The sequence below is a fragment of the Mesoplodon densirostris genome, chromosome 15 (genome assembly GCF_025265405.1).
Source record: "Mesoplodon densirostris isolate mMesDen1 chromosome 15, mMesDen1 primary haplotype, whole genome shotgun sequence".
NCBI lineage: Eukaryota > Metazoa > Chordata > Mammalia > Artiodactyla > Ziphiidae > Mesoplodon > Mesoplodon densirostris.
Genome location: NC_082675.1, coordinates 66015767 through 66041183, shown reverse-complemented (window position 1 = coordinate 66041183; position 25417 = coordinate 66015767). Strand labels below are relative to the sequence as shown.

Below are 25417 nucleotides of genomic sequence, written 5' to 3'. Positions count from 1 at the left end.
AAAGTATAGTCTTGTACATGAAGACATTGTCATTGTTATGGAATAGAAGGAACACTGTATTAGGAGTCACACCAGAATTATTCTGTCTCTTAGTACGCTGTGTGACCTTGGTCAAGTTATGTTTTTCTTCTTTTATTTTTCCTCAAAGCCCAAAGGAGGGAGCTGTAGTATATCTTTACGATCCCACATATAATGTACCGTTGCCTTTCAGTGTGTTGTTAATAGGATTGCATTGTACAGAATATCTCCCAAGAATGGGATTAACTATAGCTATATAGCCAGCAGAGGGAGCACAAGGCATGAATTTATGTCTGGATCTTAGGAAAATTGGGGGATTGGCGGGGTGGGGGTCATATGGTTAAACATTAACCACAGTTCTTGAAACAGAAGATTATTTTTTATCAGGTTATGTTCGACTTGATTTGAGCTATAATTGTGTCTTGAAATGATGACATTTTTACAACTACTGATAGAATTCTACCTCTGTAATTATTGGTAGTTATAATAAAGAGCTGTGTTCTAAAATGACATTTAATAATGGTTATTCGTGAAGATTACTGTGGTTTATATTCTGTATTGTTAAATATATTTAACCAAAAAAATCATAATTTTTATCATATCAGAAATATTCTGGTTGATACTGTAATAACTCTCCTGTTTGAACTTAACCCAGAATTAAAAGGGACTGTGGCTTCAAATATTACAGGCTTTTAAAAGTCCTGTTTAAGTAATACCTCATTTATCTACCATCCCTGGAATTGTGGATTTCCAAATATTTTCCAGGTAACAAAAACATGTTTCATAAAAGTACTATCTTAAAATGGTTTAAAAGTATTTCAGATAAGAGATGTTGCTATTGCAGACTTTCTCGAGTTTTTAAGTACAGGACCTTGTGCACATTTGAGTCCTTTTCTTGATACTTTTGTTGCTGTGAACATGGACTGTTGTACTGAAAAGTAATGGAATTCTGAGTTTGCTCCTACTTTGATGTCAAAACTGTCTTCTCTTTTTTGGTTACGCTATTAACCATTTTGGGAAACCATCCTGGTTTTCCCTTCTTCATTAATTTTATTATTTAGAAGTTTTAGCTGATAATAATTTAGCTTGTTGATAGTTGTGTTAAATCAGACAAATAAGACCTTGAGTTAAGTTCATAGCTTTCGTTTGGGCATTGATAACCACTTCTTGCATGGAAATCTTTTTTTTGGCTGTTTGGATTTTTTTTTTAATCGATCTTTATTGGAGTATAATTGCTTCACAATACTGTGTTCGTTTCTGTTGCACAACAGAGGGAATCGGCCATACGCATACGCATGTCCCCATATGCCCTCCCTCTTGAGCCTCCCTCCCATCCTCCCTATCCCACCCCTCTAGGTCATCGCAAAATACCGAACCCATCTCCCTGTGCTATGCTGCTGCTTCCCACCAGCCAACTGTTTTACATTCGGTAGTGTATACACGTCAGTGCTACTCTCACTTCGCCCCAGCTTCCCCGTCCCACCCCATGTCCTGAAGTCCATTCTCTACGTCTACATCTTTATTGGCTTGGGTTTGTCTCTGCAGGTAGGAAAGGGGGCTGCTCCTCTATTTGAGGATGAGTCACGGTAGAGGAGGGTTTCTTAGGAAGTTACTATGAATACGTATTTGGTTTCTTGGTTATTCTAAAAAAAAGTATTTCTAAACTTTAACTCAAAGTATATTTTATCCACCACCAATCAGTCAGTGGATATTTTTCTTAAAAGGAAAGTGGAGAAGGAAATAACTAAGTCACTGTGTATACATGAGAGGCATTGCAAAGGAGTTGATGAAAGAAAAGAAGAGGAATGGACATCTGTGCCCTTGAAGCTGTGTTCATAAAAGAAATGGAATAAATATACAAGCAAAAGATAAAGGAAGATGTATGTTAAAATGTGTAGAACAAGTATAAATTAGTAATTAAGTACACAAAGGTTGAAAGGAAGTTGAAATAAGAGGATAGAGTTTTTACAAATCTTAAGATTTTTAATAGTAATGAGGCTGACAGATGTTGAGAAAAGGCACTTACTAGTAAAGACCTGTAATTCCAATTAAGACTTCTGTTCCTATAACCCTCCCAAAGACTAATTGTATTTGCTAAATTAAGATTGCGGGCTAAGCAAAAAGAAATCTTGAAGTTCTAGTTGGGATCCTCAAATTAAGGGTCTACCACCATCTTCCTGATGAATTGTTTACAAGAGTAGGTATCCTGGGACTTCCCTGGTGGCGCAGTGGCTAAGAATCCGCCTGCCAATGCAGGGGACACAGGTTCGATCCCTGGTCTGGGAAGATCCACATGCCATGGACAACTAAGCCCGTGGGCCACAACCATTGAAGCCCACGCGCCTAGAGCCCATGCTCCACAACAAGAGAAGCCACCGCAATGAGAAGCCCGCGCAGTGCAAGGAAAAGTGGCCCTCGCTCACCGCAACTAGAGAAAGCCCATGTGCAGCAACGCAGACCCAACGCAGGCAAAAAAGTAAAATAAATAAAAATTTAAAAAAATAATAAGAGTAGGTAGTCTGCATCATTTTCTAAATACAGTTATTAGTGTCATGTTTCCTTTGACTATCTTTGTAAAATCTGACATAGAGTAAACATACTTCATTTGGTAGGTTTCCCCTGGGAGGAAATTTCTTTACACTTAGGAAGTGCCTTACAATTTGTGATAATAACTTATAAACTGTTCATTCTGGCTCCTCTTGTGTTCACTATGAGATAATCCCACTTTTCAAGTGAATATTCTCATTAGATATCATTACAGTCCTAGTTGTTGCCATAAATAAGTGACATTTTGCTACAGAATTTTTGTTTTTAAGTGGATAGGTTTGCTGTCTGCTCGGTGTGCAGTTTTTTTCAAGGGACTAAGAAAGGGTGTCAGAAAAAGGCAACCTAATTTCTTTCAAGTCAGAAGATGCATTTCTGTTCTTTATAGAACATATTTTCTAACAGAGAAAATACCATAAAACTTCTAATAAACTTGATATCTTTAGAATTACTAATTACAAAATACTTTCTGTCTTGTGCTATTCTTGAGTTTATATACGGATACACATTTTTAAGTATGTTACCCATGAAAGAAGTATAAAGTGAAGTGAAGACTAGGGATAAAGTTTTTCTTTTGAGATAAATTACCAATTTTTAAATTTAGTTAGGTCATTCTTATTCGGTAGCATTTCTGACCAAATTTAGTCAAAATTGAAAAAAAAATCTGCTTAAGAAAACAACCCTTTTGCATTATGTCCACTTATTAGAAGTTTTCCACTGAATTACTTCAAAGGTTAAAAACATGCAAGAAGTTTTGCATGCATGCCTTTGTGAAAAATAAAAGTAACTGTTTTTAAGTTAATGATAAGATTCTTTTATTTCATGCACTTATATTTTTGTTAATATAGTTACCAGATCATGTATTTTATCCATTATTTTCAGAATATTTTTACTTATAGTAAGTCATGTAACATTATTTTTAAAGTTATTAGTGATCTTTCAGTTTTCCTTCTGTGTCTTCCTTATGTTGTTACTATAACCAGGGGAAATTCAGTTCTTGAGTTTTAAGCTTTTTTTTTTTTTTTTTTTAAAGAAACTGTTTAGTTACATTGTTGGTCATGTTGCATGACATGCATACAGTGCAGATTATACTGGACATGGTAACCATAATTTCAAGTTCTTTCCAAAATACCTTTTGTGCTTTTATGGCAAAGAGATTGGATTCTCCAGTTGCAATTCAGGATATGCCCTGGCTTACTAGATTTTATAAATGGGTGTCTGTATCTTTTGCTTTTACTTCAGAGTTTTTGAAGATGAGTTACTGCCTTTTCCGTAGAGTGCTGAAACATGGAATCATGTAGACCTGATGGAACATGTTGCATTCAGTGTGGACGGACACATCTTCCCATGCATTGTGCTCCGTACTGCTAGTCCACTAAACATTTGCATTTTAACAAGCCTTACTTGAAAATCAACAAGCTGGTGGTGCTGAGGTTTCTTATTTTGTACTCTTCCTTATATACCACAAAAATCAATGCCATTTTAGCACTTGTCCTGGATGGAAATGAATTTTAAACTAGTTATTATATATCTAAAATAATGTTTATGGTTATTAAGTCAGTTACCTGTGAATGAATGGGCGGTTTGCTCTAACCTTGCTTCTTTTTGTAAATGTCAATGTTTTTAGCAAAGATAATTATGTAGTTGGTTGTCTCCTTCATCTTAATTTTAGATCCTTAAAAATAAGAATTTTGTGTTCTAAAAATAAACAGAGACCTCTCGTTTCCAATTTTGTAAGGCAGGATTATGGATATCTTTGAAGTTTCTTTTACTGGAGTAAGAAAGATGGAAGAGAAATAGAAAGACATTATTAGTAGCGAGCGTATTTTCGACGCTGTTACATGTAGAGTACTATAAAAGACCTACAGGGCCTCCCTGGTGGCGCAGTGGTTGGGAGTCTGCCTGCCGATGCAGGGGATACGGGTTCGTGCCCCGGTCTGGGAGGATCCCATATGCCGCGGAGCGGCTGGGCCCGTGAGCCATGGCCGCTGGGCCTGCGCATCCGGAGCCTGTGCTCCGCAACGGGAGAGGCCACAACAGTGAGAGGCCCACATACCGCAAAAAAAAAAAAAAAAAAAAAAAAAAAGACCTACAATCAAGGCTGTACGTGAACTTAGCATTTGGAGGGAAACCATATTTGCTATACACGTATATATTTTACATAGATATGTGTGTAGGCGCATAGCAATTTAATAGCATAAAACAAACAAATAATTAGGAGTACGTAATTTGATAGAGAGGAAAAGCCTGGGAAGTTACTTTTTTTTTTTTCTATTTCTGTTATATTCTACAAATACAAAGGGACACATTTTATGAAATGAATTTGTTCTAGTCTTCATAGACTTTGAGTTTTTAATCACTCAGAGGTGTTTTAATCCTCAGATTTCCCCCATATTTATTAGAGCCATCCACTTCTCCCTTGGCCTTTCCCCCCGACCTCTGATTTGATCTGACTGGCTTTGACAAAGACTACAGGAATCTTGTCTTTGGCAATTATTGCTCTGCTTGGCTCTCTCCAAATAGATGGAGGGATTTTTCACGAGAAGCAGACATATATGTAAACAGACCAATACTTCAAAAGTAATAGTCATCATCTTCAACTCCCCTACAGCTATACACATCTACATGCACATACTCCAAGGTGCCTCTTCCCCACTCTCCCAGTACGGGTCAACAGTCATTTTATGCTGCATCAATAGAATGTTTACATGGTTATAACCAGATATTATTCACAGATGATCCATATAGTATAGATGATCCATATAGTTTACTTTCTTAGACAATTTGTCAAAATGTCTTCAATCTTTAGAATAAAAATTTGGCAGGGTTTAGAATTCTGTGTTCAGAGTCATTTTCACTCTGCATATGGAAGGCATTGCTCATTCTTTTGTAGCTGTTAAGATGTCTAATGCCCTACTAATTCTTGACAGTTTGTATATGGCCCTCCCTCCTTCTTTCTCTCTCTCTCTCAGTTTTTATGATCTTTTGTCTCCGGTGTTTTAAAATTCCAGTCATATGCTATTATGCTTTGTTTTTACCTGTTTTCTGGATTCATGGAGGACCCTTTCAGTTTGGAAATTCATGTTTTTCAGTTTTGAGAACTTTCCTTGGAATAATTCTTTAATGATTTCCTTCTTTTCCCCTTCCATTTTCTTTGCTCTTTTAAAACATTCTATGTTAAACTTTGTGGACCAGTTCTCTGATTGCCATTTTCCCACTATTTTCCATCTCTTTGTCTTTTCTGTTCTACTTCCTGGGAAAGTTCTTCAATTTTAGTTTTTAACTCTTCTGTTGAATTTTTCATATTTACATTTTCCAAGAGCTCTTTTTTGTTCTCTGATATTCCTTTTTATATGACTTCCTTCTTGTTTCATAGTTGCAGTATATTTACTTTTTCCTTTAGCTTAGTAATTGTAACATTTTGGGAGTTTCATCTCCTCCCTGCCTTTTCTCTGTTTCATCCAGGTTCCTTTTTTCTTTTTTTGCTTGTTTGTCATTTTAGTGGATTTTTCTGGTGATCTTTGGCAGAGTTGATATTTAACGTGAGCCACTAAAGAACGAATTGGAAGTTCTCTGTGCTTGGGTTGGGCTTTTTTTTTTAAAATAAATTTATTTATTTTTATTTTTGGCTGTGTTGTGTCTTCATTGCTGTGTGCGGGCTTTCTCTAGTTGCGGCGAGCGGGAGCTACTCTTCGTTGCAGTGTGCGGGCTTCTCATTGCAGTGGCTTCTCTTGTTACGGAGCACGGGCTCTAGGCGTGTGGGCTTCAGCAGTTGTGCCATGAGGGCACAGTAGTTGTGGCTCACGGGCTCTAGAGCACAGGCTCAGTAGTTGTGGCACACGGGTTTAGCTGCTCTGCGGCATGTGGGATCTTCCCGGACCAGGGCTCAAACCCATGTCCCCTGCATTGGCAGGCAGATTCTTAACCACTGCGCCACCAGGAAAACCCCTTGGGCTGGGCTTTGTTGGCTGGTGGCTTCATCTCAGAGTGCTCCAGCTGGACTAAGTTTTTGGAGAATCCCCAAATGTTGGTATCTTTGGGTTCGTCTTACACTTTTTTTTTTAATTTTAATTTTAATTTTTTAGCAGCACTGTGTAGCTTGTGGGATCTTAGTTCCCCGACTGTGGATTGAACCTGGGCCCATGGCAGTGAAAGCGCTGAGTCTCAACCACTGCACCACCAGGGAATTCCCCACCTTTTATTTTCTCCTGAGAGTAATCCTCCAGTATTTTTCTTGAGTATACAACCTCACTGATGGCATTCTCTGAGCTGATCAGGGGATGAAGCCAGAGGTTTCAGTGTTCAGCATCTAGGCTTTTACTTAGGCACTTTCAGTGTAGCGCTCCCATCCTCACTTGGGTGTTACATCCGTAAGTCCAGAGTCTGCCTGCTTCATCCTCTGGAGAGTGAACACCTCTATTCTTCTGCCAGGTTGGAGGGAGGCATTCATTGGGCTGAGTGGGAGAGGGGAAGGGACTGAAAGTCTGACTTTGTAATACAGACTTTCAGTCAGTCTTCCTGTTTTGGGCCTCATCTGCATCCTACTTTCTAATACCTGGTACTTTTAAGATCTGTACCTTGCTGGAGTTCTAGAGTGTAAACTCATTAGCGTCTGGTCTTCCTTCACTTCTAGCTTAGGTTTCAGCTTTTTCTAGTCTCTCTTCTGCTCTCTATCTATACTAGTCACTGAATTTTCTCATCCATTGCCATGGCTTTCATTCCTGGTTTTATGTTTACAGCTCCCAAATGCATATCTCTAACCTAAATCTCTTTCCTGAAGCTAGGTGCACACATCCAAATGTCTAGTTGAAACTGTCACTTGGATAATGAATAGGCATCTCAAACGTAGCATATCTAAGAGGGAACACCTGATGATCTCCCTGGAACTACCCCCACCCCAGTGGATAATCTCCCATATCAGTAAATGGTATACCTACCCTTCCATTTGCTTACGCTAAAAACCCTGATCATATCCTTGACTCTTCTCTTTTACCTCAAATCCAGGCTGGCAACAAAATCCTGTTGGCTTTGGCATCAGCTAGGTGTGTATACCAAGGAAAGATATTGGAGGATAGCTCTCAGGAGAAACTGAAAAGTGTAAGACAATTGTATTTTGAGATAAATGGGAGAGAATGCTTTTTTTTTTTAAGTGCAGTAAAGATATGGAAAGGAGATATTTGCCTAACTATAAAAATCTCAGGTATTTGTGTAAAGAATCAGAAACTAGATAAACTTTGAAATTTTAAGCTTAGCAAAAGTACTTTTCAGGGAATTTCTGCTTTGTATTTTATTCAGTGAACCAATATTGAGTACCTGCTATGCACCAGGCGTTGTTCTAGGTACCAGGAATATAGCAGTGAGCAAAACAGGTGAAAATCTCTGCCATGGTGGAGCTTACATACTAGTGCAGGATCAGAAAACTTTTTCTGTAAAGGACTGGATAGTAAATGTTTTAGGCGTGGCACATCAGACTGTCTCTATCACAGCTACTCAGCTCTGCCATTGTAGCATGAAAACAGCCATAGACAGTACAGGAATGAATGGATGTGGCTGAGACCAAATAAAACTTTATTCACAAGAACAGGTGGTGGACCGGATTTGGTATGTGAGCTGTAGTTGGCCAGCCTCTGTTCTAGTGGATGGAAGCAGTAAAAACATATCAGTAAAGCATATAGTATTTTATAAATTGATAAGTAGTATGGGGGAAAAAAATAGAGCAGGAAGGAAAATAAGGCATTCCAGGGCTGGATTGTGATCGGCTTCAAAGAGTAGGTGACATGGGCAAAAACTTCAGGATGAGGGAGTAAGCCATACCAGACTCTAGCAGGTGTGAAAAAGGAAAGGTTTGTCTTAAGGATACTTAGTGGAGAATAGCTAACAAAAGAAATGCTGGAGATGTTGGGAACCTCAGAGACTTGAACTGGGGAGTCAGCACCTCCAGGGCATATTCTCTGCCCACCTCCCCCTCTCCCTTTCTTCCTCTCTTCCTGTGTGTCTGTGTCTATATGCCTGTGTTTGTGTGTTGTGTCTATGGTCTTTCTCTTTCACTCTCTTAGCTTAAGTTCATTCTCTGCTTTTATACGTGGATTTTCTCCACAAAACTAAACCATGACCGTACATCTCTACAGTCTTCTAACCAAAGAGGAGAAACAGTCTTTCTCACCATTCCTAGTTAGAAAAATCTTAGGCAAAGTTTTCAACTGGTTCAACTTAAAACACGTATCCATTGACCAATCTTTGTGACCCAGGGAATGGGGTATTATAACTGACTCACCGTGTGCCATGAACTCACCTTTTTCGGGAGAGTCAGTTCTTTTCCTAAAAGAAGTAAGTGGGAGTGAATCATGCTGGGCAGAGAAAAAAAAAAAAAAAAACAGACCACCCCAGATAAGAGATAATAAAATAAGGTGGTTATGAGTACCGGCTCTTGAAGTCAGATTACCAAGGTCTAAATTCTAGCTCTTCCACTTAAAAGCAGTATAATCCTTGGCAAGCTAAGTTACCTCTCTAATGCCCTAGTTTCTTCTTGTATGTTGTGACGATAGCATTAATACCCTTTTTATTAAGCATGTTGTATGTTAATTTAGTTAAAAAATATGAAAGATTAAAAAGGTGCATGGCATAGAGTACATTCTAAGTAAGTGACAACTACCATCATTCTTATTATTTATCCTCAGCATATAAAAGGATAACCAGTGGGATCGGCCCTAGGAATGTAAGGTTGCGTTAACATACCATCATCAATTAGTACAGTCTGCTGTATTAGTAGACTTAAAACTGTATGGTCATCTTTATAAGTATAGGAAAAGCATTTGATGAAATTGAACACCTATTCATGATGATAAGAAAATTCAGTTAGCAAGGAATAGCAAGAAATAGAGGGGAATTTCCTCAACTGAGGAAATTCTATGAGAAAACTTAGAGCTAAAATCTTACTTAATGGTAAAAGACTGAATGCATCTTCCCTAGGATCAGGAAAATAACAAGGATCTTCACTCTCACATTTATTCATTACTTTGCTAGAGATCCTAGCCAGTGCAGTGAGTCAAGAAAAAGAAATGTTAATAATCCAGATTAGAAAAGAAGATCTAAAGTTGTTTTTTCTCACATAAAACATGGTCATATGTTTAAAAATCCTAATGAATCTACAAAAAATCTACTAGAGTTAATAAATGAGTTTAGCATGGTCGTAGGATAAAAGGTCAGTATATAATAATAATTGTATTTTGATATCCTTGTGATAAACAGCCAGAAATTGAAATTTTAAAACAATACTATTTACAGTAGCTTAAAAAATATGAAATAACTTAGGAACGAACATAACAAGATACAGGCAAGATCTGTACAATAAAAACTAAAGCACTGCTAAAAGAAATTAAAGAAGACATAAATAAACAGGGTGATCTCGTGCTCGTGGATCAGAGACTTAGTATTGTTAAGATCCTGAAATTGACCTATACATTCAAGTGATCCTAATCAAAATCCCACCAGACTTTTTGGTAGAAATTGATGAAGTTGATTCTAACATTTGTATGGATATAAAAAAGACCTAGAATGCCCAAAAGAAATTTTGACAAAGAAAGCTTAAGTTGGAGTACTAAGACTACCTGATTTCAAGATTTACTCTAAAGTATAGCTAGAGTAACCAAGATAGTATGTGATAGCTTTTTAGACCAATGGAATAGAACAGAGTCCAGAAATAGACCCATGCACATACGGTCAATGAAATTTTGACAAGGCTGCCAAGGTAATTCAGGGGGTGAAAGGGATAGCCTTGTCAACAAATGGTTCTACAACAATTAAATATTTATATGCCAAAAAGCCCAATAACAACAAAGTGAACCTTGACTCGTACTGCATGCCATACATACGTATGAAGTCCAAATAGAGCACAGACCTAATTATAAGAGTTAAAACTATAAAACTTCCAGAAGAAATTATAGGAGAAAGTCTTTGGAATCTTGGGTTAGGCAAAGATTTATGATGCAAAAACTACAAATAATTTCTTTTTAATTTCATGAATTGGACTTCATCAAATTTTAAAACTTTCTTCCACTTCTCACCACCCCCCCCCCAGTATGGGAGAAGTTGTTTACAAAAATAAATAATACCTGATAATGAGATACAAAGTAAGGAAATGTAGGTCCTTTTCTCAGGGTAGTTAGGATCATTGTTTAATCTTCATCAATATGTTAAATTCTTCCTTTAGTTTTATAACCCACCCTACTCTGTGTTGTACTTAGGGTATATTTTCATATTTATAGTTTATAGGTCATAAGAGACAGCTGCCTCTGAGTAGACTGTAATTTTATCTCAATGACAGTACCCAGATGTTTAAAAAATGATACTACAACCAATTTGATGTTTAGCTGATAACAAGGTCAGAGAATACACACCTCCAGTTTTATGATACATAAGTTCTGGAGATCTAATGTACAGCATGGTGATTACAGTTAATAGTACTCTAGCACATCCTTGAAAGTAGTTCGGAAAGTAGGTCTTAAATGTTCTAGCCACAAGGAAGAAATGGTAGTTATGGGATGGGATGGAGGTGTGAGCTAAAGCTGTGGTGGTCATCATTTTGCAATATGTATGTATCAAATCAGCATGCTGCACACCTTAAACTTTCACAGTGTCATATATCAATTACATCTCAATAAAGCTGGGAGAAAATATTTTAAAGCTGACCAAAAAAAATACCTGATAAAGGACTTGTGTCTAGAATATATAAAGAACTCTCACAACTCACGAAGAACAAAAACAACCCATTTTTTAAATAAATGGACAAAAGATTTGAATAGACACTTCAACAAAGAAAACATGAGCACAAGGAAATTCGTTAGGGGAATGCAAATTGAAACCACAGTGAGATCCACTTCACACCCACTAAAATGGCTAAACTTAAAGACTGAAATATCAAGTACTAGCCAGAGTGTAGAACAGACAGTTTGGAAGTTTCTTATAGAGTTAAAACAAAGAGCATACAACACAGCAATCCCACTTCTAGGTATTTATTCAAGAGAAATGAAAGCATATGTTCACATAAAAACTTGTACAAGAGTGTTTATAGCCTCTTTATTCATAATGGCTCAAAACTGGAAGCAACCCAAATGTCCACCAACTGATAAATAAACAAATTGAGGTTCATTCATACAATAGAAAACTACTCAGCAATAAAAAGGAATGAATTACTGACACACAAAACAGTGTGGATGAATTTGAAAAACATTATGCTGAGTGATAGAAGCCAGACACAAAAGAGTACATAGGGTATGATTCTGTTTACGTGAAAGCTAGAAAAGGCAGGACCATAGTGACGGGAAACAGGCCAGTGGTTACCTGGAGTGAGGTCTGGGGGTAGGCATATTGGAGGAGGGACTTGACTTCAGAGGGGCACAGGGGAACTTCTTGGGGTAATGGGAATAGTCTCTATCATGATTATGGTGATGAGTCGCATGAATGTTGGTATTTTTCAAAACTCATTGAATTGTCTACTTAAAATTGGCCAATTTTATAATATGGAGATCATTCCTCAATAAAGCGGATTAAAAATAAAGTAACCAGCAGTGTAAGACCGTATTTAAATATCAGCCGAGTGGTAGAGAAGTTAGTATGGTTCAGAGGCAGGGTGGGCGCAGGTTAGAGAAGTCTTTCACAGAGGGTAGGGAGTTGTGCCTTGAAACAGAGGCAGCACTTAGATGGGTGGAGGGGGCAAGAAGGGCTTCCTGCACGTAGAAAGGGTTCGTGTCTGCAGAGGAGAGAGCCCGAAGCTTGGCGGAAGGAGGTTCGGTGTCTAGCTGGAGCTCTGCCTTCAATAACCTTAATAATATTTTGTGGTTCTCTGCATTTAAATAGCTCTTTCGGGTTTGTACAGAACTTCTGTATTCACTACTCTATGGAACTTTGACCTTGGATGAACGACCAGCTCTGTAGCTGCGCTTCTTCATCTGCTCCCGTTGTAGTGTGGAGCTGAGGTGCTCCTCATTTCCCTGGTGACTGCTGTTTGAGTGTGTCAGAGGGAGGGACTGGGGCACGGAGAGGAAGTGACTGCAAGCTGTGAGGGATGTCTGCAGTTTTCAAGGAGGGAACCCCACGCCACCTCGCAGTAACTGACCTCTGTCTGCGTTGCCTTCCCCGTCAGGCGGTTGCTCTTAACTCCCCTCGCCCCTGCACCACCCATCCTGCTTGTCTCTCAGCCACCAAGGGCCAGCTTCTGCCTCCTCCTCCCCACTGGAAACAGTTTCGGGTACAGTAACCGTTGATTTCTTTCCTTGTGTCAAATCCAGTGACTTTGTTTCTTTTTTTCAGTCCTTTACCTTTTAACAGTGGTGAGTGCTCCCTCCTTACGATTGTTCTCCTGACTTGGAGAAGAATGTCTTTCTCTTCCTGTTCTTCCACTGCTAGCCCTTTGAGCACCCTTTACTGTGTTTACCCTTTCAGTCTTGGTGTTTCCCAGATTTCTGTCCTTATCTCTCTTGTTTTATATTACATGTTTTCCTTGGGTGATCAGATCACCTGTACTTTTATGATTTCGACTGATGCTAATAGCCCTTAAATTTCTTACCTCTCTCCTGAGCACCAGATTAGCATGTCCTGAATCTGGATATTTCTTTTTTTTTTTTCTTTTTTTAAGAAATCTCTTCCAGGGCTTCCCTGGTGGCGCAGTGGTTGAGAGTCCGCCTGCCGATGCAGGGGACACGGGTTCGTGACCCGGTCCGGGAAGATCCCACATGCTGCCGAGCGGCTGGGCCCGTGAGCCATGGCCGCTGAGCCTGCGCGTCCGGAGCCTGTGCTCCGCAACGGGAGAGGCCACAGCAGTGAGAGGCCCACGTACCACAAAAAAAAAAAAAAAAAAAAAAAAAAAGAGATCTCTTCCAAATGCAACTTTTTAAAAATTAACTAATTAATTTGGTTGTGCTGGGTCTTAGTTGTGGCTAGCAGGCTCCTCAGTTGTGGCACATGGGATCCTTACTTGTGGCATGCAGGCTCCTTAGTTTTGGCATGTGAACTCTTAGTTGTGGCATGCAGGATCTAGTTCCCTGACCAGGGATCGAACCCAGGCCCCCTGCATTGGGAGCACGGAGGCTTACCCACTGTGCCACCAGGGAAGTCCCTGAATCTGGATATTTCTAACCACCTCCATCTGGATATTGCCGAGCACCTCTGCGTTTCGTGACAGAATTGTTAAGAGCACAGCTCTTGGAGCTCTTGAATTTGTCTCCTGACTCCACCACTTAGTAGCTATGAGCCTTAACCATACTTCGCCTCAATTTCATCATTCCTTCAAAATAAAAAAAGCATGGAGAATAGTAGCACATCTGTCAGATGGTGATCTGATGAACAGTGTCTGATGTGCAGGAAGCACCCTGCCACTGAGCTGCTGCTGCTCTTGTTTCCTTTGAGGCACAGCTCTTTGTCTTCCCGGGTCTTCTCCCTACTCTTTGGCTCTTCTTCTGTATATCCCTGGCATGTTCAGTCACATTCTCAGCCAGCCACTAAGTTTCCCAAGTTTCCCAAAACTGAGAGTCATCCATGATTCCCTTTTTTCACTCTGTGTTGTCTCCTTTGCTTTCCAAATAGCTCATATTTGCTTCAGTTCAGGCCCTCCTCACCTCTCACTTTTAGTGGCGTAAAAGTTACCCGAAGTATCTTTCTGTTTCCACTCCTGTTCCCTTGCCCACCCCTGTCCATCCTTCCCATCCTCTTTAGGAGCCAAGGAATCTTTCTAAAACAAACGTAATTGTTATGTACTTATACGTGTCTGCACAGGTATGTGGTTTTCAGGTTCTGTGACAGGGCCTCTGCAGCCACCGCGAGATGAGAGCACGTCAGGGAGAGATAGAGGACAGAGATGAGCAAGGTTGCTGCATCACCCCTCCTGCCCATCCCTGCCCCCCACCTCCCACCTGGACACCGAACATAGCAGCTTTGCTTCTGTCTCTCTTACTTATCATTATAGTCCTGCTGTCAGAAAACACCTCTGGCTTCCAGGATGAAGTCCAGGGTCTAAGTAAGACACAAGAGGCACTTTATGAACTGTTCCCGCTACTGCCCTGACCATACCGTGGTGCTCCAGATACTTAACACTTTATGAGTGTGCGTGCTATGATGTTTACTGCACCCACAGTGCTCAGATTTCTCTGCCTACCCTCATGCTCTTTTCTCTGCCCACATTACCTTTACCGTTGCCTGATTTGCTTGGCCAACTCCGGATTGTTCCTTAAGATTCAGTTCGGCATCACCTCCGGAAATGATTTCCTGTCCTTACTTCAGGTACAGTCAGGCAGCCCTCATCTCTGTCCCCAGTGCAAGCCATGCTTCTCTCCATCACCACAGTGACAGTAGAACTTCTGTGTAGGCATAGCCTCCTTGACCTGACTGCACCCTCCAGGAGCGCAGAACAAAGATCGTGTGGCTTTTGCTTGTTGCTATATCCCAGGCAGACAACTCTCTCATTCCCTGGCATGCAGTAGGTTCTTGGTAAATGTTTGAGTTACTGTCTGTCTCAGTGACTTAGTGCAGACCTCTTAGCATGGTCTTCTTTAACAGGCCCATGCTGATCTTGCTAGCTTCATCTCTCGCCATCTCGAACCCTCCGCCCCAGTGGACTTGACTTTTCTGGCCTTATAAGCTATTGGTACTTCCCTGAAGTCTCTCTGTGCCTTTCTATACACTTTTCCCCCTTTCAGAATGGCTCTCCCTCCCCCTTTACTTTTCCCAACAAGCAAGCCCCCTAACCTTCAAGGCCACCATCAAGGTAGATTTCCTCTGTGAAACGTACCTAACCTTCAGCTGTACTCCCATGGCACTCTCTTCAGACCCATGGAGTTCTCTGATTTCAGTATTGTAGACATTTTTTTCCCCTTATTCCATTAGACTTGATTTCCTTGGGGGCAAGGAATCATGTCTCTTTAACTCATTTTGTAAGACTGTAACATTAGCTTCTTACTCCATACAGAAAGGTCCAGGACTTTTGATGGGCCACAAGTGGCCCTTCACAGTCTGTCTTTAAACTGTCCTCATCTCCTGCCACCAGCTGGGCACCCTAAAGGACAGCCCTTTGCAGCAGCCAGTGGTTTTCTGAGCACATTCCAGGTTGGACTCATCATGCATATTTATATGCTGCTTTCTTTTGTGAAACGCTGGCTTTTGGCAGGGGCTCTGTTTTCTTCAGGATATAATGTTCTTTTTATTCCAGTTTTTAAAATGTGTAATATTTCAGGCATACACCAAAAAAAACAGTAATATAGCAGTCACCTATGTATATATCCAGTATTACTGAAAGAACATTTGAGAGAGAGAGCTGAACCTCTTATTTCTTCCTCCCTGATCCTGTTTCCTTCTCTTCTTTCAGAGAATAATGACTATCCTAAATGTAGTGTTTATCATTTCCATATATGGTTTATTACTTCAAATGTTTTATCTGTAGAAGATATGTAATGTTTTGCATGTTAAATATACACTATATAAATAGTACCTCATTCACATTCTCTACCAGGGTCCTTGCTTGTAGAACAACATTGTTTTTGAGGATTATCCCTATTGTTACATGTAGGTTTAGATAACCTTAAATTGCTACATAGTATGCCATTGTATGACTCTTCTACAGTTTATTTACCCATTCCATTCCCGAGAGTTTTTGTTGTTTTTAGATTTTCACTGTTAAACCAATTTACAACGAACGTTCTTGTACAAAAAGGAAAATCTAGTCTTTTTCTAATTTAAATAAAAAAGTATTCTGGCGGCTATATCCTGAGTGAAGATCAGTACACTTGGAATCAGTTTCACTTATTTCCAGAATCGGAATTACCCCTTCCATACAAACATCATGTGTGTCACTCACTCTAGCATTTAGCTGGGGCTGGTACTTTGAATGCAAAAGCTTTAAGCAAAAGTTACATTTCTCAGCAATTTGAAAGTCATGTCTCATATAAATTTAGGTCATTTTGCCCTACAAATGCTAAACAGGAGACAAAATTAGAATGGTTTTTAAAAATTAAAAAAAAAGAAACTTTGAGAGCTCTGGCTAGCAGACCTGAGGAAAAACGCATATTAGATTGTAAAAAAATAACAGCCTGAGTAAGTGTGATTTCTGTTTTTAATTCATGATAGAAAACTGGGAGTGACCTCAAATCATCTGTTCTTACACCAACTTTCTTAAAAACAGCTGGGAGCAGTAGCCACAGCTTCTTGAGGTGGACCATGTCAACATTTTATGCCCATAACAGTCAAATTTTCTGTTATGTCCAACTGAAAGAGCTTATGTTTGAATTGCAGCTCCCTTCCTTGTTTTGTCTTCTACCAACAAGGAAAAAGGATTGTTAGTATTCTCTTTTTAAATAAACAAACTAGCCTTTCTTCTCCAAAGCAAACAATATCAAATCCTTTTTGCTTTGATTCCTAGGACTCGTTCCATAAATTTCTGAAAGTGATGATAAAAGTTACGATAGATTAACCTCTGTTGTCCTTCTCTGAAGGGTACACTCTTAGAACACTGACAGAGAAAATCCCAGGTTTATGGAACCCATAAAACAGCTCCTGAGTTCCGGTATTTTGTAAACTTAAAGTGCACTGCTGTACTTCACTTGCCCCCTTTCCTCTTACTAACACCAAAAAGCTCACTTCTTCCAGGTATATTTATTGCTTTTGCTTTTTGTTTGGGCATCCAATTGATGCCTCTGAGTCTTGCCATACCCTATACTAAAATCAACCACCAAAGTCCATTCAGTCTCAAAAAACTTCTGAAACTCCATTTATTTCAGAAAATACACTACAACCAATTAAAAGAATCTTACTGATTGCCCTCTTTTATGCATTTCCATGTGAATATGCTTTATGCACTATCCCAACATATTTTTATCTTTTAATTTTCATTGCCTGCAAAATAATTTGTATATTTAAGAATATAGGGGCTTCCCTGGTGGCGCAGTGGTTGAGAGTCCGCCTGCCGATGCAGGGGGCGTGGGTTCGTGCCCCGGTCCGGGAGAATCCCACATGCCGTGGAGCGGCTGGGCCCGTGCGCCATGGCCGCTGAGCCTGCGTGTCCGGAGCCTGTGCTCCGCAACGGGAGAGGCCACAACAGTGAGAGGCCCGCGTACCGCAAAAAAAAAAAAAAAAAAAAAAAAAAAGAATATATACCCCCATTGCAGTTTAGTACTGTGTTCAGTTATTCTTTTCCTCAGCAGTTTTACTTTATCTATAGTCAGTCTCGCCTCCGGTATACTAAAAATTATGTACAAGGGTGTTCATTGCAGTGCTATTTATAATACAAAAAACTGGAAACATTGCAATGATTCATTTCTAATGGACTAGGTAAATTAAGGTATATCCCTATGCTTGGATATCAGTTAACTGGCACTCAATATATGTTTATTGAACGAATCAAGGATTATATTGTTAAGTGGAAAAAGTGCAAGGTACAGAGCAGTACCTATTTTGTGGGAAAAAAACATGGATGTATATGTACAGTATTCATTCATATACATGCCTTGATGCATATAATATTGTTGGAATCATAGACAGTAAACTGCTAACATTTGTTACCAGTGGGTCATGGGTATGGATGTGAGGAAAAAGTGTGATGTTTACTTTTAACCTTAAAAAAGAAAAAACAAGCAAAACTAAATCTCAAATAGAGAAGACCCAGAAAAGTAAAATGATTGAAAAGAATGTACATACCCTTACAGATTGAGTCTTTTTCCCTACTTCTTCACATCACTTCCACTTCACTCTTCTCACTGTCCCCTGTTTTGCCTCTGTGTTTTGCCTTCTGTTTGGAAATGCCTTCTCTCTTCTCTTGCACAAATCTTTTTCCTTCTTCATAAAGTCTAACCCCTTCATGAAACTTTGCTGAATGATTCCATTTCAAAGAAGTCTCTCTTATCAACATATGCTTGATGAGTATCATATGATTTCACACTTATTCACTTAGTAATTATTTAACTTATTTTCCTGCTGTATTTGAGTATAGATTTAGAGAATATTCTTGGCTTTGTTACATTTGCTTTGTACACATCCAGCATTACCAATAAGTGTTAAGGAATTTTTTTCATTCATTTTTTTAACATTTTAATGTTAAAACTTAATCTAGAAAGAATACTTAGTAGTCTTGTTTTCAGTAATTATCCCATTTAAACCATTTGAAATAAGTAGAGATTTTCATAAATTGATATTCAAATCAATATTCTGTTTAGAAAGATACCACTAAGAAATACTAGAGTAATGTTTTGGGCATTAAAGAAGATGCTACAGGTCATACTTATATGGAAAAGTACATGGAATCAGAATTGTCTTTATTTTTAACTTGTCATCTAGCCCAAGGAAGAATCCTTTATTCACTAGATATAGTAGCTTTAACATTAGGATCATATAATTATGTGTATTTGAAGCTCTATTATTAGGTACATACACATTTAGGATTGTTATAGCTTCTTGATAAACTTGCCATTTCATCACTGTAAAATTTCTCTCTTTATCTCAGGTAATAATATTCTTATCCTTAAGCCTACTTTGTCTAATATTAATATAGCCACTCCAGCTTTCTTATGATTAGTGTTTATACAATATCTCTCTTGTATCATTTTACTGTTCACTTATCTGTATCTTTAAATTTACAAGCGTGCCTCTTATAAATAGCATGTTACTGGGTTTTGCTTTTTTATCCAGTCTGACAATCTCTGTCATTTAACGAGAGTGTTTAATCCATTTACATTTAATGTAAATTTGTTTTATACTTTGAAAATTGCTCATTTAGGTCTGTTGGGATGCATCTTAGAATCATCTTTACTCTAGGCTAGAATAGCCCTACTCCTAAAGCATGGCCTTTCTGAGAATTCAACTGAGTGTTCATGTTCAGTCAGTTTTATCCACTCTGGCTGGTTGGAACTTCAGCATACCTCCAGCCTTTTGTGATCTCCAAAATCTCTGTTCAGTTTGTGGCTCCTGGATGGTGGTTTACTGCCACACCTTGTGGGGTCTTTTCTTTGCATTTAGCCAAACGCTCAAGAAGGCACTGGGGCAGGTTTTGAACATTTCAGATGTTCAACGTCTGAAAACAGTTATTTTATATATTTTGTTCCGTTTTTTTTAGTTGTTTACACAGGGGAGTTATTCAGTACCAGTTAATCCATCCTGGCCAGGAGTGAAACTCTTATAATACATATGTTTAAAGCCATTCTTTTTGAGAATAAGAGTATAAAGCTATAATATAGAATCATAGACTCTGTATTATGCTAGAGAAATAATCCAGTGCACTTATTTGAAAGATGAGATACTCCAATAAAGATGTTTAAAAAAAATAAAATGAAACAAATAAACCCATGCAGTAAGATACAAAAAAAAGATGAGAAAATTGGGATACAGCAAGCTCAAGTAAGTTGTAACAGATTGCACTCCGAGTTACTCATAAAGTCAGTCCATATCTCAGGTTTTCTTTTTTTTTTTTTTTTTTTAGTTTCTGCTTTATAACAAAGTGAATCAGTCTCAGGTTTTCTTAATATCTGTCCACTGTCCTGTCCATGATAGTAATCTTCTGAAAATTTCTCCTCTGTTTGAAATATAATTTGAAACTGGCAAACTTTTATATTAGAACCCTTATAATTTAAACATTCTTTTCACTTTATTATTTGTTATATCAATAGTATTGTTAATCCTGCTGTTAACACAGGCACAAAAAAAGAATCTTGTAGAATAATCGACATTCTGTGGAATGTCAATATAAAACCTAGAAAAGGAGACACTTAGTTCTTTTAATATAATTGGGGTTTTGGGTTTTTTTTTTCAGCTTGTTTTCCTTGCTGTCTAAAAAACACAACAAAGTTTTGGAACAAGCCACACAGTCCTTGAGAGGTTCGCTGAGTTCCAATGATGTTCCTCTACCAGATTACGTAAGTAGTTACCTTACTTTGTCAATACAAAAATTTTCCTTTCATTGCTAAATTTAAAAATAACAATACCCCTCTCTTCCCAAGATCTGGCTGTGATCTTGTTCCCTGAGGAACCTATGATAGGTAAATAAAGGATTGACATCTCAAATCAAGGGAAAAAATTTTTGATGATTATTAATAAGTAGTTGAAGAAAGTCAACCCTAAATCAATGATTGTTAATAATTAGAAATCTTATTAGTCAAGAAAACCACTCAAACTAATTACAGAGAAACAAAAAGAGGGATTTTATAAGGAGTGTGCAAAGGTTTCTCACGGAACTCAAGGGGAAGATGTACACCTGGATTTCAGAGAATGAGAACCTGAAATGGAAAAGCCATTGGATTCATTCAAAATAGCCTATCTTGGGACTTCCCTGGTAGACCAGTGGTCAAGAATCCACCTGCCAATGCAGGGGACACGGGTTCGAGCCCTGGTCCGGGAAGATCCCACATGCCATGGAGCAACTAAGCCCACGCGCTACAACTACTGAGCCCATGCTCCTAGAGCCTGTGCTCTGTAACAAGAGAAGCCACTGCAATGAGTAGCCCGTGCCCACAAGGAACAGTAGCCCCCGCTCGTCGCAACTAGAGAAAGCCCGTGCGTAGCAATGAAGACCCAGCACAGCCATACATACATACATACATACATACATACATACATACATACATACATAAGGAATGATAATTCTTAAAATTAGGAAAAAAAAAAAAGCCTCTCTTTCTGGGGCATTTAGTTTCTGTTATCTGCTTCTTTTTGCTTCAGTTTTATTCTGCCGCTGCTTTCCATAGGCCCGTTTTCCCTATTTGCTGACTGAAATAGCAACCCCGACCCCTCCCCCACCCCCTTTCCCTCCCAACCCTTAACATGTCCTTGGGAGTGTCATGCCTTTTGCTGACTGATCAGAGTCCTAGTTCTCAGATTCTGGGAGAGAGAATCTAATTGTCTCTACTTGGGTCAGTATGCTGCTCAATTCGTCAGTCGTGGTCAGCAGAGAACAGCAGTACCATGTTGCATTTGTTCCCTCCTCTTTAAAGATGAAGAGCTTATTACCACCTGACCTCAGGGGATGATGACGGAATAGAACACAGCACAGGGATGAGCATTATATAATAGGAGGGGGAACTCGTTATGAGTTCCTTTAGGGCTGTGCCACTGTCCGTGACACCTCTTGTGTTTTGGAACATACCTTAGATGAGGATGCTAAAAACTTTCATGTCACGAACCACAGAGGTAGTTAAAGGACCTCCCTGTTTGTTTGTCTGGGGACAACTTAATGAGTTGATACTTAGAAACTTTAGGAGAGAATTCTTATATTCTAAGTTTGAGGTGGTGATGTGTACCAGACAGCCGGAGAGTTGTTTTGCTTGTTTCCTGCTCTCATTTGTTTCATTTCTAAATGGTTGTGCTGATATGAGACTGTGGGAACAGCACCCAGTCCAGATATCAGGCGCTGATAAACAGAGATAGCTGTGTGCAGCCACAACCTGACTGGTGCTATTTTTCATCTCTTTTATTTATTTATTTAGTGTGGGTGTGAGAGAGACGTTATGATCTGTCTTCCCACTATGAAGTTTAAAATTCCAAAGTACTTCTCTCCTACCAAAAAAATTAGTATCTTTTAAGATTTTCCTGCTAGTTGAATATTCTCAATTTCTTGAAAAAATGAGCATTATAGTTGACTTAATTCTATGCTTGTCATGACTTGTTCTAAGAAAAATAATTCTTTCTAATTGCTCCTTGGAAACCTCAGTTGGGGCCAGAGTGGCAATGGGGATTATGTTTATTAAGAACTTGAATTTTGTTCATCTGTAAGTGTTTTGTCATTTTTATACACATATTATTTGATTTATATAGTATTCCTGTTAATTCCACAAAAATGTGTTGAATGTATGTAGTACTGAGGTTGCCCTAGCAGTATTCGCCTTTAACCAGAGGCCAGAAAATTGATATTTCTTTGAGAAAACAGGTCATATTTAACAGTATTTGCCAATCATGGAGGTGATTATGCAGTGAAAGGACAAGTTGAACTCGTAATGGACATATGAATTCTGTTGAACTTTACAGGTCATTGACTGTTTTCCTCTTGCATGAAGTTTTCACTGAATAAAACTGAATTTCTTGAGGCATCCGCTTCCTAGAAATACAAGGAAAATTCCATTTGGAATCTGCCGTTGACAGTCCTTATTATAACATTTGTGGGTATGAGACTTTGCAAATCACAGCATTTTCCAAATGGGTTTATGAACTTGAATTTTCCTGGCTTTCCTTGGAGCTAAGTGCAGAGGGTGGGTAACACTGATTCAGTAGTCGTGTTGAAAACTGTGAATCACTCCTCCTGCCACTGAGCTGAAAGGTGATTAAAGAAAACAATAGCAACCTTAAAAGTAAGTACTACACTATGTTCTTCTTTGGTGATAACTCATGTTTTATTGGTCGTTCCCATTGCTCAAAATACTATGTAGAAGTGAGTGAACATTTGACACCATATTCTCATTATTCTCTTTTAATTTGGTCATTAACTGGGCAAATACAGTATGTTCCCCTTTTCTTCCCCAGAAATTTTACTTGTTAAGTGTCTCTGCCAACAACCACATAAAATTCTGTGTCCTTGACTAATGCTTTAGAAAACTTGTTTGTAAAAGATGGAACAGGAAAACAAAAGGGTCTTAATGCAGCAGTGGATTCCCAGATGTATACTTTCTACAGCAGGATTGAGAGAACTATAGTAGCAGAGTTTGAATAACTGTAAAAATAAGGATATGTTTTTCTTCTCACTGTAGTACATAGAGTACCTTCAGTCTACCTAGAGATTTTTGAGTTTATTAAGAAAATGTTTATTCTCATTATACTGTATAGTTCACCAGTCAATTGAGTAACAACATAGAAAGCAAATAGCGAGTTACAAAAACATTAGTATTAGTACTTTAGGACAGCCATGTTTGTCTGAACATATCAGGGGAAACCTGAAGCCTTCAACCAGCTTCTAGAGAATGAGAAAATTCCCTGACTGCTTAAGGGAAAATAAAACAAAAAATTATACCCAAGTTCTCCCTGGGGAGAGAGAATGCTCACTACAGAGAATGATAGCTGGTCAGAGAGTGATAAAGTTGTCTGGGAAAGCTAGTGAAGTTCAGTTGACTTGGCTGAGTTTTAGTGTCTTTATATCAGGGTTTCATAAAGTTTAATTCAGTGACTAAAGAGACATGAGAGAATTGTTAAAGAAGAATCTTTCAACACTTTTTCTTTTTATAGATTTATTTATTTTTATTTATCTTTGGCTGCATTGGGTCTTCGTTGCTGCTCGCGGGCTTTCTTTAGTTGTGGTGAGCGGGGGCTACTCTTCGTTGTGGTGTGTGGGCTTCTCATTGCAGTGGCTTCTCTTGTTGTGGAGCACGGGTTCTAGGCACGTGGGCTTCAGTAGTTGTGGCTTGTGGGCTCAGTAGCTGTGGCGCACGGGCTTAGTTGCTCCGCAGCATGTAGGATCTTCCCGGACCAGGGCTTGAACCCGTGTCCGCTGCATTGGCAGGCAGATTCTTAACCACTGTGCCACCAGGGAAGTCCCAACACTTTTTTTAAAATAAGAATAAACCTCTAGGGCTTCCCTGGTGGCGCAGTGGTTGAGAGTCCGCCTGCCGATGCAGGGGACACGGGTTCGTGCCCCGGTCCGGGAGGATCCCACATGCTGTGGAGCTGCTGGGCCCGTGAGCCATGGCCACTGAGCCTGCACATCCAGAGCCTGTGCTCCGCAACGGGAGAGGCCACAACAGTGAGAGGCCCACATATCGCAAAAAAAAAAAAAAGAATAAACCTCTAAAACAACTTTGGTCATATAAAACAGAACCTGAATATAGACAATGAAGCAAAAATAATAAATGAGTTATAGTTGCTTTTTAAATATAACTGCAGCTTTTAATTATGGCTGTTGTCACATGTCATGTAAGCATTGTTTCCCTAATGTCTAACAGTTAACTTAGCAACTACTTGAGATGAGAGGAATCTAACTTTTATTCTAGGTGGAATCACAAGGAACCAAAATTTATTGCCCCATGATCATCAAAGAATTTTTGAACCTTTTCATAGGACCAACTTTCCCATCTCATTCCAAACGTAAATACAAAGGCACAAGCCAAAAAGACCCTGGCCAAAGGGTAAGGAGCCAAATCAGAAAAATCAGCAGAAGTATAAACAGTAACTAAGAGTTTATCATCAACTTGCTAAAAGCAAGTAAAGTCAACTCCCCCCCTTAGCCACGATTTTGCTTTCTGAGATTTCATTTACCTACGGTCAACAGCGGTCCAAAAATATTAAATGGAGAATTCCAGAAATAAACAATTCATAGTTTGAAATTTCACACCATTCTAAGTTGTGTGATGAAATCTCTCGACATCCAGTTCTGTCCTGCCTAGGACATGAATCATCCCTTTGTCCAGCATATCCCGACCATTAGTCACATAGTAGCCATCTGGGTTATCAGATGACTGTTGCAGTATTGCAGTGCTTGTGTTCAAGTAACCCTTATTTTATTTAATGACCCCAAAGCATAAGAGTAGTGGTGCTAGCAATTTGAATATTCTCTTACTGTACATAATTCATGAATTAAACTTTATCGTAAGTATGCATGTATAGGAAAAAACGTAGTATACAGTTGTCCCTTGGTATCTGAGGGGGATTGATTCTAGGAGCCCCCTCATATACCAAAATCCAAGGATGCTCATGTCCCTTATATAAAGTGGCATAGTACAATCGGCCCTCCATATCTTCAGATTCTGAATCTGAGGATTCACCCAACCACAGATAGAAATTTCCATCCAAGTATGGTTAAATCCACAGAAGTAAAACCTGACAGTATGGAGGTCCAACTGTATATTTATTGGGAAAAAATCCACGATGTGATGTAGGATGGTGAGTGATTGCTGACGGTACATGGTCT

At 39.0% G+C, this 25417-nt stretch overlaps 1 protein-coding gene across 2 annotated transcripts in view; it reads left to right on the top strand.

Moving 5' to 3' along the window:
* The window catches only part of DYM (dymeclin), a 381878-nt gene that overhangs the window by 235294 nt on the left and 121167 nt on the right, over positions 1-25417 (top strand). For both annotated transcript variants that reach the window (XM_060118525.1, XM_060118524.1), the window contains one exon: positions 20345-20447. In XM_060118525.1, the coding sequence (XP_059974508.1) occupies positions 20345-20447 (103 nt within the window). The remainder of the gene's footprint in view (positions 1-20344; positions 20448-25417) is intronic.